Genomic DNA, 16,119 nt, shown 5'->3' with positions numbered 1-16,119 from the left:
AATCACCTTTCTTCCTTATTCTGATGCTCAATTTGAACTTCAGCACATCAACTTGACAACGTCTACATGCATTTAGTTGCTGCCAGGGAGCAGGCTGATTTGCATTAAAGAGCAGTTACCTAACAAAGGGGGCAGTGAGTGTATTCTGTAGACTATAGCTATTATCATGGCTATGATTAGATAATAATAATAATCATCATTTCTACCATCTGAAATTTGAGTCAGGTTTTAATGGAATAATATATTTCAATTAATAACCGAAAAAATATGTGATCTTCTGTTTGGAGATGTTAGCTGTGGAAAATACATCTTCTGCTCCTGTTTAAGTTTAAGTTTAAGTAAATACAGGCTGAGCAATACTGCCATGAGAATTTTCTCCTGTAGTTTATTAGCAAGTGCATACAATACTCAAAGCAACAACAACAAAAAGCTACTTCTGCAAAATTGCGACTGTTTTGATTATATTATTGCATGTTATGATTCTGCATATTATTAAGAATCCATAAGTCTGTAAGCAGCATGTTTACACTGAAGGATATCTGGGATATAGGTCAGTGTAACATGTAACAGTGATAAAATGACCACAGGTTGTTTTGTTTAGTAATACAGATGTGGCTGAAAAGTAACTGTTTTATATGAAAGGAGGGTTTTGCCCTTGGCTTGATTTGCGCTGTATAAGTATGTCAACTAGATGGCGCTAACAACTAGTCTTCACACCACTGTGAAAGGGTTTTTTTTTTTTTTTTGCCTGCCATGTTCTTTGCGTTTGGTTTGCCATGAGCATGAGGAAATTAGAAAATAATGACAGGTTTGGCCGAGTGGCCACTGTCAGTGGACAGACGAGAGAACGACAAAGCGAAAGCAGCAGGTATAATTCTGTTGCAGCAGCCCAAACATCACAGTGTGGAGTCTGTAAGAAACTGTGCAAGAGGAACATCTGAATCTACGCAATAAAGCAAATAAAAGTTATTTGGCAAACTGCATGATCGGGCATGCGACGTTAAATATTATACGAATGATGATGAAGATCATTCGTTCTGGTAAAGTGTGGTAAAGTTACTACACATTACACCGGCTTCATGAGCGAGTTTTCCAGCTTTTGGAAATTTTCCCCCACAGAAAGCAATAAAAGTGCACTGGAGGTTTACAGAAATCATTACTCTCATATTTATTGAAAAGCAATCGGAACGTTCGCGATCATCTTCATAACAACAACAGGTGCTGACTAAAACACTGAAGTGATGCAAAACTTGAAGCTGAACATGAGATGTGAGGGATTGTTGTGACTGTGCACTGAAAAAAAATATTGCACAATTTTTTTTTTTTTTTTTTTAACTCTAAAGACAAACATCACTGCCTGTAGATAAAAGACTGGTCCACCTCACATCAGCTATCAACAGCTACTTGACATTGAGAAAGGAAAAACCGACAGTCAGCTATTCAGAGTCAGTGCTGCGGCCGGGTTTATCGGATATTTTCGTTGGAATAGTAGCCTGACAGCTTATCATGCACACAGTAATGTTCTTAAGTGTACAGTCGTAGAAGTTCATGAGGTAATAACTTTTGAGAGAAAAAAATAAATAAATTCCTAATCAGTGTGTGAGTGTGACTGACGTATTAACATGCGTCTAATTTATAGGATAATGGGGAAAGAATTAAAATGATACCACCGTTTTGACATTTTACAATTTTAGAACATATTTAAAATATACTGAGGTTTTGTTAATTTTTTTCACACTTTAAAGTATAAATATAACAAATAATGATTATTATTATTAAATGTATTATACTCAGTCAACCCTTCATCTTGTCAGAAGCACCTCCAAACCTCTAATTTTACATTCACGACAAAGAGGCGCACATAAAGGACTCTAGGGCTTAATAATGGTCTGAAGCAATTCACACATATTTATTTCTGCATTTTAGAAGCTTCAAGCCAGGGAGTGAAATCCGGACAGGTTGTTATAGCTACGCAATCCACAGGGGTTCCGATGTCTATTTAAAATCCTTCAGACCCTCCCTCTCTCCTTTAAACAACATTATATATCACACACACGCTGCATGCTAATGCGACTGATTCCCAGTGAGCACTAAAACACATCTTAAAATTAGCTCATTCTGGTGTTTGAGTTCAAGCTGCCTGACAAGCCAACAGAGGGAACATATCATCAGAATTCCCCCTTTGGCAATACCTGCTGATTGGGTCCCAAAAAAAGGAGTTAAAAAAAAAGCGGCTTTTAACTTTTAATATTTGGCTCCGAGAGTTCTGCCAGGATTACTCGCGAAAGAGATTTACCTCTGCTTTTTTGTTTTTTGTTGTTTTTTGTTGTTGTTGTTGTTGTTTTTCTTTTTTCTTTTTTCTTTTTTTTTCTTTTTTTATTTTTTTTTTTTGGGAGGATAGAAATTTAAAAAAAATCATCAGCGCTGTTTTTTTTTTCTTTCCTTTCTTTTCCTTTCTTTTCTTTTCTTTTTTTTTTTTTTTTTTTACCGCTTCGGTTAAAATCGGTACGCGGATGAGTGCGTATGTAGGCATTCTGCTGGAGATGTTTTACGAAACTTTAAGGATGATATGCCTTGGATGTTTCCTGTTGCTCTGTGGGCTTACGCATGTCATGGCAAGCTATCCCATCTGGTGGTAAGCTTTATTTACATTATTTCCCGGACAAATGGAGGCACATTTTAAAAAGGTGTGGGGAGTGTGATTGAACTGGCATTTTGAGTGGTTATAGTTCTGATACGTCTTCTGTCAGCTGCCCGGCATCGGTACGCGCTGATGATAATGTTTTAACGTCACTTTTTTTTTTTTTTTTAATTGTAACAAATGTACAGCTTGACTTGATAATTAGGTCTTTTCTTAAAGATAAAAGACCCTTAGAAACGCACGGAAACCAAAAGTAACAGGCGAATAGACGGGGCTATCTCTGGCTGATTTTAATACTAATGGCGCAGATGAACGAAACATGCAACCTGCAAATCAGGAGCAATTTTGATTTCCAGAATGCAACAGGTGTCTGTGTGCGTGCCTGCGTGAGTCCTGTGTGTGTGTGTGTGTGTGTAGATGGTGGTGTCTGGTGGTGTGCTGTCATTGTCATTTTCATACTCCACTCCTGACTACATTTTTCAATCTTGTTGCCTTCTAAATGCGTGACACTGACATTAATAAGTCGTCCTTCAAATATGTTTCATTCGTCAGATTGGACAGGAAGCAGCGAAGTGTTAATGGAAGTATAATTAGTCTGTAGTTACAAACAGTGGGATAACTGTACTTTGGTATCTTCTGCATGACGATGTGCTGTTTTATAATGTTCAAGCTTCATCCATCAATCTCAGCTGTTATCACAGCCCATAAATAATACTTTTTCTTTTGCCTGATTTCTAATAAATCATTCAATATTTGGTGAATACCTAATCTACTTTCCTTAATGGGTCCCCTGGTGGTAAGACTGATGAGAAACTAATTACATGCTCAGCTGGAAGGAAATCCTGATATAAAAGTTGGCCCTCTCGATAGAGAGATGTGGGAGAAAAACTTGACCTAAATCAGTAAACTGTTGTTATTATTATTATTATTATTATTATTATTATTATTATTATTATTATTATTATTCAGCTTATTTTCATCTTTGGTGTAGTTATAGAACATTATGTGTATCACCAAATGTGAGCATCTTCATTACTTTTTTGCTCAATGCCAGTGCAAGACAAAGTTATGTTTTGTTCTTATGCTATTTTTTTTTCTTAGTGCTCTGGCAAAGACAGCCAGGGAGGACCTTTTTTTTTTTTTTTTGTGGAGCTTGAATGGCACAATGGAAGGCCAGTTTTCCATTCTGTCATAGCTGAAACCCTGCAGCAAGTCAAGAACTAACTTCTGTGTTGATTGTTTGACTTTGGAGGGTGCCAGGTCAGTGATTGAAGAGTCTAACTACAGAGGCAACAAGTAAACATAATGGGAGCAATTCTGCTGCATCACTCGCCCTTATAAAAACAATCTCTAACTGCAAAAGTAGCTCGTGAAATCACCTTTCAGTTCTGTCGTCTTGGCACAATACTGAACCTTGTTTTTTTTTTACTTGAAAGATTACTGAGTGATTTTTCTGTTTCATGGCAACTCATCCTAAGTCAAATAATGTGGATCTTTTGGGATTGCACTCGGTATGCCTGCATTGTCTCTCCGTTTGCTAACAGCATGCCAGTCATCTATGATCTAGAACTTCTGTGAAAAGCAGCTCGGGATGTTTTGCTGACAGAAACTGACGAACTTGCCTTGAAGCAGCCATCAGAGCTGCATCACACTCAAACCCTGCACCATAGTAGTTCTTGGGGATACGGCTCTGCACTAAGACAGGTTCATGTCTGTCTCTTCTCAACCTGCCATGACATAGCCTGGCTGCACCCGCCACTCCACCGCCTTCTTCACTAGTCCACCCCACCTTAGAAGATAAATACCTGGAGGTGAAAACTTGCCGCACATTCCTTTTCCCAAACATATTCTCTTGATGTCAAAGTTGGCTCCAAGGCCTCAGGGCCCACAAGTAAAGTGGTAATTCTAAAGCACCTTGCTTGGGCTTGCTGAAATATGCATTAAACCTGTGCTGGATACACTTAGATGAGTGGGGGAAACTTTGTACTGAGACAAAAATTGAATGTCAAATATATTTTTGCTTAAGTATTTATATGTAACAGTTTTCACTGTTACATAGAAAACATAAACTTCAACAACTTGGGTGAATCCTGTGTTCCTTATTAGTTATATCGAGCATCACAAATGCAGCATCTCTGCAAAGCAGCTGCTCTGAAGAAATCATTGGAATTTTTATTAAGAATTAAAGAGATTAAAGTTGCATGGATTCAGTAAATACCTAAAATCTAAATAATGCAGCAAGTATTTTTCAATAGTTGTTGGAATTAGTATCCAACAACACTGTCTTTTGTGCAATAGCTTCTTAAAACAATCATAAATCATCCATGGTGAAACATGCCCTGCCGCCTCTCATGGGCCATTTCCTAACACAGGAAAGAGGTGGCAGAGATTACTCAGCCCCACTTAGACAGGCATAGAGACACTTGAGCTGAGCAGCCTAAGCACACTGACTCATGATGATCTTGTGGGACACAGTTCAAGGACATGACCTGGCAGAAATGCCTCCAACCTGACCCTCACAAGATCCTTAAAGCTGCTGTTTTTGCTGAGATAATATGACCATTGACCTCCATGATTTCCTGCTGCTGGGATGCACTTGGCATTCACTCAGTGACATGTGCAAAATATTTTTAAAATTTGCAGTTGCCAAATGCAGAAAGATGCATATTTGTCTTCTATGTAGAGGAAATGAATGCTGAGGAGTTTCGAGAATAGAAAGAGAAAGTACTATGACTGACATGTCCCTTCATATCCATTAAAATGAGAGACCTCTGCTTGCCATTCCCCTTCCGTGTGTTTGGGACAACCCAAGCTCAAACCAGTGCTTCTTGGTTGATGAACTAACAACAGTCAAAAAGAGGTTAATTGTAGTAGGAACCTGCCTTGTATACTGATGGTTGTAGCACACAAAATGTAGACAAATGTGATTTCTTCTGGAGCAATTTTCAACTTGTCATTGCTGACATACTAGATGTCTCATTTATGATGAATTGGAGTAGCCTAGTCTATAGAATTTAGGCAAGAAATTCTGTTGAAACCAGTGTGACTCATTGCTTTGGTGTTTGCTTGGGAGAAATAACAAGAGTAACTCATCAGGTCAACTCATGGCTCAGAAGATCCTTTCACACCTGACAGACAACCTTAATAATGAAAGAGAGCTAAAAATCAACCTTTAAATGTAAAACCTAATTGGGGTATTAAAGGTCAACATGATGAAAGCCACCAGAAACCAACAGCATGGGGTCATTGGGCTGAGGGGATCTTTTTTGGGGTTAAAAAAAAAAAAAACCCTGCCTGAGGGCCAAATTCAGGAATTTGGTAATCTTGTTTTGATCAGGGATTAGTCCTTGAACAGTGAACAGGTCGGTAGATAGTGAGCTAACTGCAAAACAAAACACTGCACACCTGCTCTGAGGCTGCATTTATAGAGAATCTACATCAACCATTATGAATCCAGTATAGCTTCGGGGAGGATCAACAGAGTGCTTCTTAAAGCATTTAGTCTTTAATAGACAGTTGATGTAAATTAAGGGCTTGTCTTGATTGCCAACAAGCTACTTTGTAGCTACTCCACAAGGTATTTGCCAAAGATAACAGGAACTCTGCTATTAAATAATTTGGATCTTCTGTGACATTACGAAAGAGTCAAAGTACTGATTTTGATAGCTTACCACAGAGTACAAGCACTTAAGGTCAGTGATTCATGAATTCATAGGAAAAATGTCATTTACTGATCCATCCATTCTCTTACATCTGTCCTTCCATACGGCCTTCAGGCAAGAGGCAGGGTCCACTTTGAACAGGTTGCCAGTCTATCTTAGGTCTAATACAGACACACAGACAATAATCAGGGCTCTTGCTGTTTTTATGGCTAAAGACAGATCAAATCAGCCTCCCCACTGATGGTATTACTAAAATCTTAACAAAATTATGTACAACTTTAAACTAATTAATATAAATAAATATGCCTTTCTGTAGTGTGGAAATTCCAAAACATAGACATACAAGCATAGTACAGCAAAGTCGTTTTTAAAAATGGCCCAGATAAATATTCATTCATACAGTGGATATCCAATATCTATGATTGCTATGTGCTAAAAGTCTTAATTGAGAGGCCGAGAAAATAAAGACAGAGAGAAAGCAATACAAGCATGAAGAGAGAGAGATGTAATCAGTGGACCAAGTTTGCACTTGTTGTATCCCAGAATACCTTCCTCAAAGGAAAAAAGGAGGGGAGGATCAGTGTTACTCTTAATACACTCTCTGAAGTTTCAGCGTAGGGTTTGCACTCTTATTACCCTAAGCTGAAGGCCTGTTAAGTGTGCGGACAGTTAATAACAAGGTGCAGTTTCCCAAGTTGTCAGCTTAAGGTCTATGAAGACCTCTGGATGCATTACGGACTTTCATCTTATACAGAAACACTGCCTGCTTCTGAGTTTGCAGGGCTGCAATTTCAATACACACAAAAGCCAGGTGCCTGCAGAGAGGGTAGTTGAAGGGATAAAGAATGGACGCCTAATGGTAGCATCTGATACAGCAAATAAACACACACAATCAAACATACTCAGACATAAAATTACACTGCACCAGGAGGGAAATTAGTCTCCCACTTGAGTGGTGTTATATCAATAGATAAAGGTGCAGACAGATAAGCACATAAGATATAATTATGAAAATACACTGACAACGTGACTTCCTCTCTTCTTGTAGGTCACTAGCAGTTGGCCACCAGTACTCATCACTGGGTACTCAACCTATCCTTTGTGGCAGCATACCGGGTCTGGTGCCGAAGCAGCTGCGTTTCTGCCGGAACTATGTGGAAATCATGCCAAGTGTGGCTGAGGGGGTGAAGATTGGCATCCAGGAGTGCCAGCACCAGTTCAGAGGCAGACGCTGGAACTGCACCACAATCAATGACAGTCTGGCCATTTTTGGGCCAGTGTTAGATAAAGGTACTGTTACACAGCACACTGGTGTGGATTCTGATGCAGATTGTTCTTTCCTGCTACTTTTCTGTCAGAAAACATTAGGCTCGTTGCAAAGTTTAAACTTTCAAGGGTTCCTAGTGGGGGTTTGTAACCATCCCTGCCTAAGGTGTGCTGAATCCAAATGCTCACAAACATGAGCAGTCAGACTATGCAAGACCAGAATTCAGACAACTCTTGTGGATTTGTAGAGTCCTTAGTTGACAAAAAAAAGTCTCTTAAAGAAATGAACATTATCAGCATTATCAGTGAAAAGTAGGCAATACCTTCTGCAGAAACAAAGAATAACTATGCCTCTCTGACAGGAAAAGATGACTGTAGTAAAGCAGTGGCTTATGATGACTCCACTGCCTTTAAATGTGTTTGAGAACGTCTTATCACTACAAAGTTCTTGGAAACGTTTAGTTCTTCAAACCACCTAAAAAGAAAAAAGCAATAAAAGTGACTTATTGTGTCTCTCTGCTGATTAAGTCTGCCATTAACAATTCTGTATCCCCTTTGTCTCATATTAGCATTAGCAGAGCCGCACTCCCTGCATGCATCATTCATTATGCTTATTCAAATCCTTGTTTAAATAGACTTTAGACTGAACAAGTCTGAGGGGCCCTGTGTGCATGAAACAATGTACACAATTAGCCTAAGTCGAGTAAGTTCTGTCTTGTTGGAGTTTTCTTTAGGAGGGGATCCCCTGTGATTGCTGGTATTTTCCTCTGATGTACCTTACCCAAGATTCTGACCTGAGGCATAGAGGTATTTCAAAATAAATTTTTAGCTTATGTGCAGATGGCTCTCAGGTATGTGTCTAATCATGAGCTCAGGCAAGAGAAATCCCCACTGTCCAGAAAACTGGCCAAAAAACAAGAAGAAAAGATGATTTTATATTTAACAGTAAATGCAGTTGATTATAACTAAGTCTTTAAAAAGGGAATATTACTTAGTAATTTGTGAGGGGCTAGTGCCAGTTAAGAATATTATAACGAGATATTTTGCCACAGACAAGTTTCCGGTCTTTGCACTAAGCTAAAATAACTTGTTCTTGACTGCATATTTAGTGTACAGACATTCACTTCATTCCATCCCCCTGCAAGAAAGCAAATGAGACCAAAATATCTAGTTCATATTTCAGTTGGATAATTTATTGCTTCTTCCTGATTTCTGAAATGAAATGAGTTATGGGCTTCAAATTAAAGAATGCATGGAAGACACAGTGGCTGAGGTCATGATCTAAACTCATCATCTAGTTTACAGAAGATTGATGTAAACACCAGGGGCCGGAGGTCAGTTAGGGCAATTGCTTTTAATAAACTCTTGAGCCAGTTGGTAGAAAAGGCTTGAGTTGAAGTTGGTGGCTGATAGGGGTGCTCAATCGCAGGGCTATTGTGGTGCAAAACGCCACTACATCTTTCCTTTTGCATCCCCTCCCAGGCCTAAATTGCAGGGGTACTGACTGGAAAGAGAAGGCGGCTATTGGGCTCTAGTAAATCATTTTGATTGGATTAGGGTCACTCAGGCCCTTAATAATGTGAGAGGTCAAAGTGGCTGGATTAAGTGCCTTTGTCAAAGGCCGAGGAGAGTGGCTCAGGGGCTCACAGGCCTTTGATAGGGCTTAGTAGGAGAGAGCTTCCATTTCATTGGATTTGATTGATGCTAGTGTTTGTCCATGCAACCCTGCCATTGTCCTCACTGGTGTCAGTTTGTCTGAAATTCAGACTCTTGTTTCCTCCTGCCTTTTTGTGGCCAGATCTGAAAGGAAGAGCGGGCACCTTTATTTGCTACAGAGGCTTAGCTACTGTCAGTTCAGTGCATCACTGTCCATGTTCACTTCAGTTCCACCAAGAACAGAAGTTTGTTTTAAAGAAGTGGATTAAGATGGACTAAAGGAATAAAGCCTTTACAAAAGAAAAAAAAAAATAAAGGAAATTGTGTGAATTGAGTTGAGGGTACTGCGAAGAGGCAAAGAATTGATTGAAATAAATAGGTTTCACTTGTGGAAAACCAATTTAATGAGTTGTACTACTTTAAGCTACATACACATAAAAATGCTGTTGCTCAATGTTACTATGCATTGATTGACAATACAAACACTTATCTAAGAGTAACATTACTTAAAAAAAAACAGACATATCTTTTAGCATGTTCTTTCCTTATACATGTTCTAAACCTCTTTTTCTCCACACCCCAAATCATGAGCCATACCTCTGGGCTATGTCTGCGTCAGCACTCATTAATTTACATTAACTAAAGTGTCAAAACATGCACTGCTGGAATCTACCTGTGATGAAAGGTAATAGAAAGCTGCGCAGGTGTTCCTCAGTCCACAGAGCCGATCCCAGAGTTATTTTGGTATTCTTGGTATTTAAAGAACACCTACCTACTATATGGATATGATCAGTCTCCATATGATAAAATTAGTAAAGGTTACTTACTTTGCTACAAAAGATGGACAATTACAGTTTCAAGTGTTAACACCTATACAGGAAGAGACAAGCACAGCTACTTTTGTTCTTGAAGCCCATCCATCCATCCATCCATCCATCCATTCGCTTCCGCACATCCTGTTAAGGGTCGCGGGGGGGCTGGAGCCTATCCCAGCTGTCATAGGGCGAGAGGCAGGGTACACCCTGAACAAGTCGCCAGCCTGTTGCAGGGCCAACACAGAGGGACAGACGACCTTTCACACTCACATTCATGCTCTCATTCACACCTATGGGCAATTTAGAGTAGCCAATTAACCTAACCCCAGTAAGTGCATGTCTTTGGACTGTGGGAGGAAACCGGAGGACCCGGAGGAAACCCACGCAAGCACGGGGAGAACATGCAAACTCCACACAGAGAGAGGGAGAGGCCTGGGCCAAGGTGGAATCGAACCCAGGCCTTCCAGATGGTATTCTAACTGTGAGGCAGCAGTGCTAACCACTACGCCACCGTGCTGCCTGTTCTTGAAGCCATTAAATTAAAATGAAATTCATTGGAAAATCTTATTGTGTAATATGTAAATTACACTGAAAGGTTTGACACTACTGTAGCTCTAGCATGCCTTTATTCACTGTGGGTGCTTTTGCACTGCCCAAGCTACTTTGTCTGCCAGGAAATACACCTAAATAAATGGATCTAAATGTATCAAGTCCAATCTAAACTAACCAGGAAAAGGCCAGGGGATGTGGATTATGACCTATGACCTAAGGATGAGAAAGTGTAACTATTTAGGATGAGCCAAGAGGTCTCTGCATTTCATGAGACGTATGTCTCTCCATGCTGGGGGAGGGAAGCTGGCTCACCAGTATATCATTAACTCTGGGCAAGAAAGAAAGACGGGATGTGGTAAATGGAGTTGATGGGGGGACCTTAGCCCCACTCCCTGCTGGGCACTGCTCAGAGCACAATATCTTCGCAACCATGAGATTAAGCAGGAGAAAAAGTGCTTTTCCCCATTCACACGCCCTTTAGATTGTTTTATTAAACCATTTGAATAGGGATTTCCCTGTCTGCCGACAAGCGGGGTCCAGCCAATGCATAGTTCTCTGTTGCTATGACTTAACTTGGTCCCCACTAATCACTAGCCAGGGCAAATTTCATATAAAATATCTTGGGCTATTGTGGGACTAACACAGCGTGACAGTGGCAACACAATAGGGGATTCAACCCCCCAGCAGGTTGTAGGGACCACTTGGCCTGCCAGAGTCTGGCAAAGTTTGGTGGAAAAGCATTGTCTGAGAAGAAATACCACAAATTGGTCATAAAACTAAGGAAAAGTAGTGGAGCTAATGGCAGAGGTGTGTCTGTGTAGATTCTCAGTCATCCAGGTCATGATAGTCTCATGAGCTTGAAAAAAGCCGACTGGACTTCTTTCAGTTTCTTTGAAGACATTTCACCTCTTATCCAAGAGGCTTCTTCAATGAAGAAGACTTCTTCAGTTTCTTTCAGAAAGTTCTTTCTTCTTCAGTTGCCTCTTGGATAAGTGGTCTTCAAACTTGAACAAAGTCCAGTCACTTTTTTTCAAGCTCTTGCGAATGTCAGAGGTGGAGTTTCCAGGTGAAGAAAATGCCAGCGCAGGTGGATTAAATTCCAGAATTTAACTCCACCTTGACAATGTGCAACAAAAAAGAAAACACAAGACATGAAATATGAGTTCTAGTCAGATCATGTTTTTATTAGCATCTTTTTACTATCATATATAAATGGACCACACACATACCATATTAAAATTATGTTGAAATATTGAAACTAAGTTTACAATGTGAGATAATGTCTCGTGTCTGCAAAGTGAAAAAGACTTTTAGAGCTTTGTGACAGCAGCATTTCTTGGCACAGATATTTGTATTTTCTTGAATGCAGTCATCTTGTTATATGATGACTGCATTGAAGTTATAAAACCAGGCTTTGTAATGATATTGTAAAGCAGTTTGTTGAAAGCTGTAGACTTATTACAAGAAATCTATGACTTTAGATATTTGTTAGCCCCTCTGGTCACACAGAACTGCCAGGACATTTTTTTCCATTTGCTTCAATCCTTCTCCTTTGGCTATTTTATCCCAGGATAATCCCATTTTTCCCATTTCACTCCCCCACCCATTCTGTGACAAGCTCACAGAATAACTATACTGATGATATTGCGTTTTTTATTGTAGGAAAGAATCAAACTAAACTAAAATCCAAATATTGGTTCAAAGTTATGTTTCCCAAGTTAGACAACTGTTAGCTCCAAATCCCTTTTCAGCATGTATTTTCCCTTTTTGAAATTGAATCCGAGTCTTTTAAGTCACTTCAGATATAATATAAATCATTTCTTAAACAGTTTAAACAGTTTTTAAACAGTTTAACAGTTTAAACAGTTTCTTCAGGCCACCGTCTTTGGCTGCTTTGATTTTTCATGAAAATAAGACAACACCAAATAAAAAGAAATGTGTTGGATTCACAAAGCGAGATTTGAGGAAGGAGAGCATTAGTTCAAATGTATTTGAACATTAGTAGCCTCGTGTGTATACAGTAGCAGTAATGAAATGGGTGGTGAAGGATGCCAGTAGGCCTTTTTTCTTGCATCATTGTTTCTAATGCCCTTTAGTCCTCAAACTGGTTGGAACCTGCTGAAAGGGAGGAGCTCCTGCTTCCCTTAGCTTTATATGTCTTGCTTTTTTCTTTTCTTTCTTTTCTTTCTTTCCCTCTATCATTTTTTGTTCTTCAGACACATGCACACACATACACACACATGCACACAGGCCATGCTAGATTTCATTATTGATCTTCATATTTCTTTTGCTTTTTTTTTTTTTTAACTGTGTTCAGTTCATGTTTACTCATAAAGTTTCCACTTCATGCTCTCTCTTTTCTTTCTCTTTGTCTTTGCTTGTGTTTGTGCAAGACCATACAAGTACATATATTCAAAGCAACCTCTCCGTCTTAATGATTCATGTTAAAGCAGTTGACAGGGAAAGGATACATGGAAAGTCTCTCCCTTTTTGGAATGGTATATCTGATTTCTAAAGACCCATATCTATGTTGTGTCTATGAGCTTTCCCCTCAGTGTGAGGCTGTTTCCTAACCTTTCAAAAGCTTAATTGAGTCTCTTAATTATAGACCTGTCAGGTCCGTCTCTTCCTCTCATCTCTCTGGAAGATCCTGATCCCTCTGACTCATCAGTTAGCTATGTTAGACAGAGACGCAGAGGCCTTGCTGGCCTTATTTAGAGACAGGACGATTGATGTCTGCGCTGATTTAACCCACACACTGGTGCACTGTGGTAAATACAACCTAAACACAAGCAACAGACAGGAGCAATGGGCTACTTAGTTTGTTTGATGTTTCCTTGTTTGCTTTGGTTGAAAAACTTTGCTGATGAGATTATACAAGCATATATTCATACAATGAATACATGTGCTGATAGCTGATTAAATATATATAATTATATAAATTATTATATATATTAAAGCTATAACTTTCTTAGGAATGTAATCCTGGAAATACATTAGATATACAAGTGATACATTATCCAAGTGATCCTTCCAGAAGCTTTCTGATATACAGTATGTGTTACAGATGTCTGTCTTTGTCTTTCCAGCCACTCGAGAGTCAGCTTTTGTTCACGCTATTGCCTCAGCGGGAGTGGCATTTGCGGTGACCCGTGCCTGTGCTGAGGGTTCAGCCACCATCTGTGGATGTGATACACGTCACAAAGGCCCCCCTGGTGAGGGCTGGAAGTGGGGTGGCTGCAGCGAGGATGTGGAGTTTGGGAGTATGGTATCTCGGGAGTTTGCTGATGCGAGAGAGAATCGTCCTGATGCACGCTCAGCAATGAACCGCCATAACAACGAAGCAGGGAGAATGGTTAGTTTACCTATATAGAAAGATATATACATTACTAGTTGTGTTGTACCAGTTCTACTTTTAGAAGATGAATTAACTTTTTTTTTTTTTGTTTTGTTTTGTTTTGCTTTGTTTTTAATCTGTAGTCTCTCAACGACAACATGTTTCTGAAGTGTAAGTGCCATGGACTCTCCGGCAGCTGCGAGGTCAAGACATGCTGGTGGTCTCAGCCTGACTTCCGAGTTGTTGGCGACTACATGAAGGACAAGTATGACAGCGCTTCTGAGATGGTGGTTGAGAAACATAAGGAGTCCCGTGGATGGGTGGAGACCCTCAGACCCAAATACAACTACTTCAAACCCCCTACAGAGCGTGACCTGGTTTACTATGAAAGTTCACCCAATTTCTGTGACCCCAATCCTGAGACTGGCTCCTTTGGCACCCGGGATCGCATCTGCAACCTGACGTCCCATGGCATAGATGGGTGTGACCTCTTGTGCTGCGGCAGAGGTCACAACACACGGACTGAGAAAAGAAAGGAGAAGTGTCACTGTATTTTCCACTGGTGCTGCTATGTCAGCTGTCAGGAGTGTGTGAGGGTGTACGACGTGCACACCTGCAAATAGAGATGTTCTCATTTTTTCTCACCAAAACATAGTGACTTCAGTAGGCTGAAGAACAAATGCAGATTCTTACCTACAAGACCTGAGAGACTGTAATGCTCTCTGACATGTCCACGATCAAAGACACAACTGCCTTGTGTTTTTTGATGCTGCAAAGAGTGAGTCTCTGCATAAATTAACTGAAACAACCAAGTAGATGTCAAAGTCTGCGAGCATCACCCTTATGGACTGACAGTTGTGATGATGGCCATAATGTTGATATCTGTAGCGAGTACAAAAAAAAGTGTTGATGTAGGAAAGGAGAATTCTTGGCTAATTGACAAACACCATATTGGTGATTTTTTTTTTTTTTTTTTTTGTCTCAGTGTAGTTACTTTTGTCGAGAGTAGTCCAGCACTGCCAATGCTTTCAAGTCTGTGAGGCAAAAAAAAAGACATTTCATTGAAAGTGAACGTTTCCTTCAATGTTTAATCATCACTTGTTCTTGCAGTGAAACGTAACAAGAGTTGTGAGCAGTTGACACGATCAGACACTCAGCAGCATGTATTCACCTCCTCAATATGACTACTTTATGTGTGTATTTCCGAAAACTAACACTATCGTTGTGTGTGTGAGTATTTCTTTTCAAAGTGTTATATGTTTCTGATGTTTGGGTAAGAATGCACTTGCACCTGAGTGAATGTAGTCGTTTGCTGTGTTTACATTCTCAAATTCGTAAGCTAACCAGTTAATATCTGCTTTAAACCACTAATCTTATTTGAGAGTAGACAGGAAGCCACATCCGCTGAACATCAGCAAAACGAGAGTACACGCAGTCTGCACACTTCCTGAAACGCCAGAAAACACCTGGATCAAAACGTCACCAAGAGTTATGACCAAAGATGAGAAAAGAAACCCCCTGCTTGAGGCTGTGATAGTCAGAGAGCCGTAACTGAGAGTGAAAGGTCAGCACTTGTGTCCCTTTAATAAATATGAAGCATGTTCTCCTTGTTTTTAACAGTATTAGCAATGTGCCACGTGACTCGGTGTGGGGAAAGTTGTTATTTATGAAAGGTGTAGTCCCTTTTTCTCATATAATATTCTTTTACTTTGATATTTAATCAAATGAAAGTGTACTCCCTGGTAAACAAAACAGAAATGGTAAATTAAAAAAAAAAAAAAAAAAAAAAAAAGCAGGCAAAGCTGTATTTTATAAGCTGTATATTGCAGTGTAATTTGCAGTCACTGTAATGTGATGACCAAAACCTGTGTATGTGATCATCCTCAGCTGTGGCTTTTTGTTCCTAAACTAAACAAACAAGCAGCATCACTGAAACTATCAATACTTCCTTTGTTTTAATGCTGCTAAGATAATATGTGTACGTGTTTAGGTCCGTATATAGTTTGTCTTCGTCTGTATGTTTCATATGTATATTCTTGGCATGTATTGATTCTTTCTGTGAAAGAAATCTATTATAAGTAGTTTGGTTTAGAATAAATAAATAAATAAAAAATTTAAAAATGTGAAGTTTTACTAATTTTTGCGTACAGTTTAACCAAATAGACCAAAATAGAGTTTAACATGTTATTA

The 16,119-nt window shown here is 39.4% G+C and overlaps 1 protein-coding gene across 1 annotated transcript; it reads left to right on the top strand.

Moving 5' to 3' along the window:
• Window positions 1-2,507: 2,507 nt before the first annotated feature.
• On the top strand, window positions 2,508-15,721 carry wnt3a (wingless-type MMTV integration site family, member 3A). The gene is made up of 4 exons (XM_030751828.1): window positions 2,508-2,635; window positions 7,352-7,593; window positions 13,682-13,947; window positions 14,073-15,721. The coding sequence occupies exons 1-4, from the start codon at window positions 2,514-2,516 to the stop codon at window positions 14,550-14,552; spliced, it is 1,110 nt and encodes a 369-aa protein (XP_030607688.1). The 5' UTR covers window positions 2,508-2,513; the 3' UTR covers window positions 14,553-15,721.
• Window positions 15,722-16,119: the final 398 nt, after the last annotated feature.

The sequence above is a fragment of the Archocentrus centrarchus genome, chromosome 17 (genome assembly GCF_007364275.1).
Source record: "Archocentrus centrarchus isolate MPI-CPG fArcCen1 chromosome 17, fArcCen1, whole genome shotgun sequence".
Classification (NCBI taxonomy): domain Eukaryota; kingdom Metazoa; phylum Chordata; class Actinopteri; order Cichliformes; family Cichlidae; genus Archocentrus; species Archocentrus centrarchus.
The sequence above is the reverse complement of the archived record's forward strand: the minus strand, read 5'-3'. Positions and strand labels throughout refer to the sequence as shown.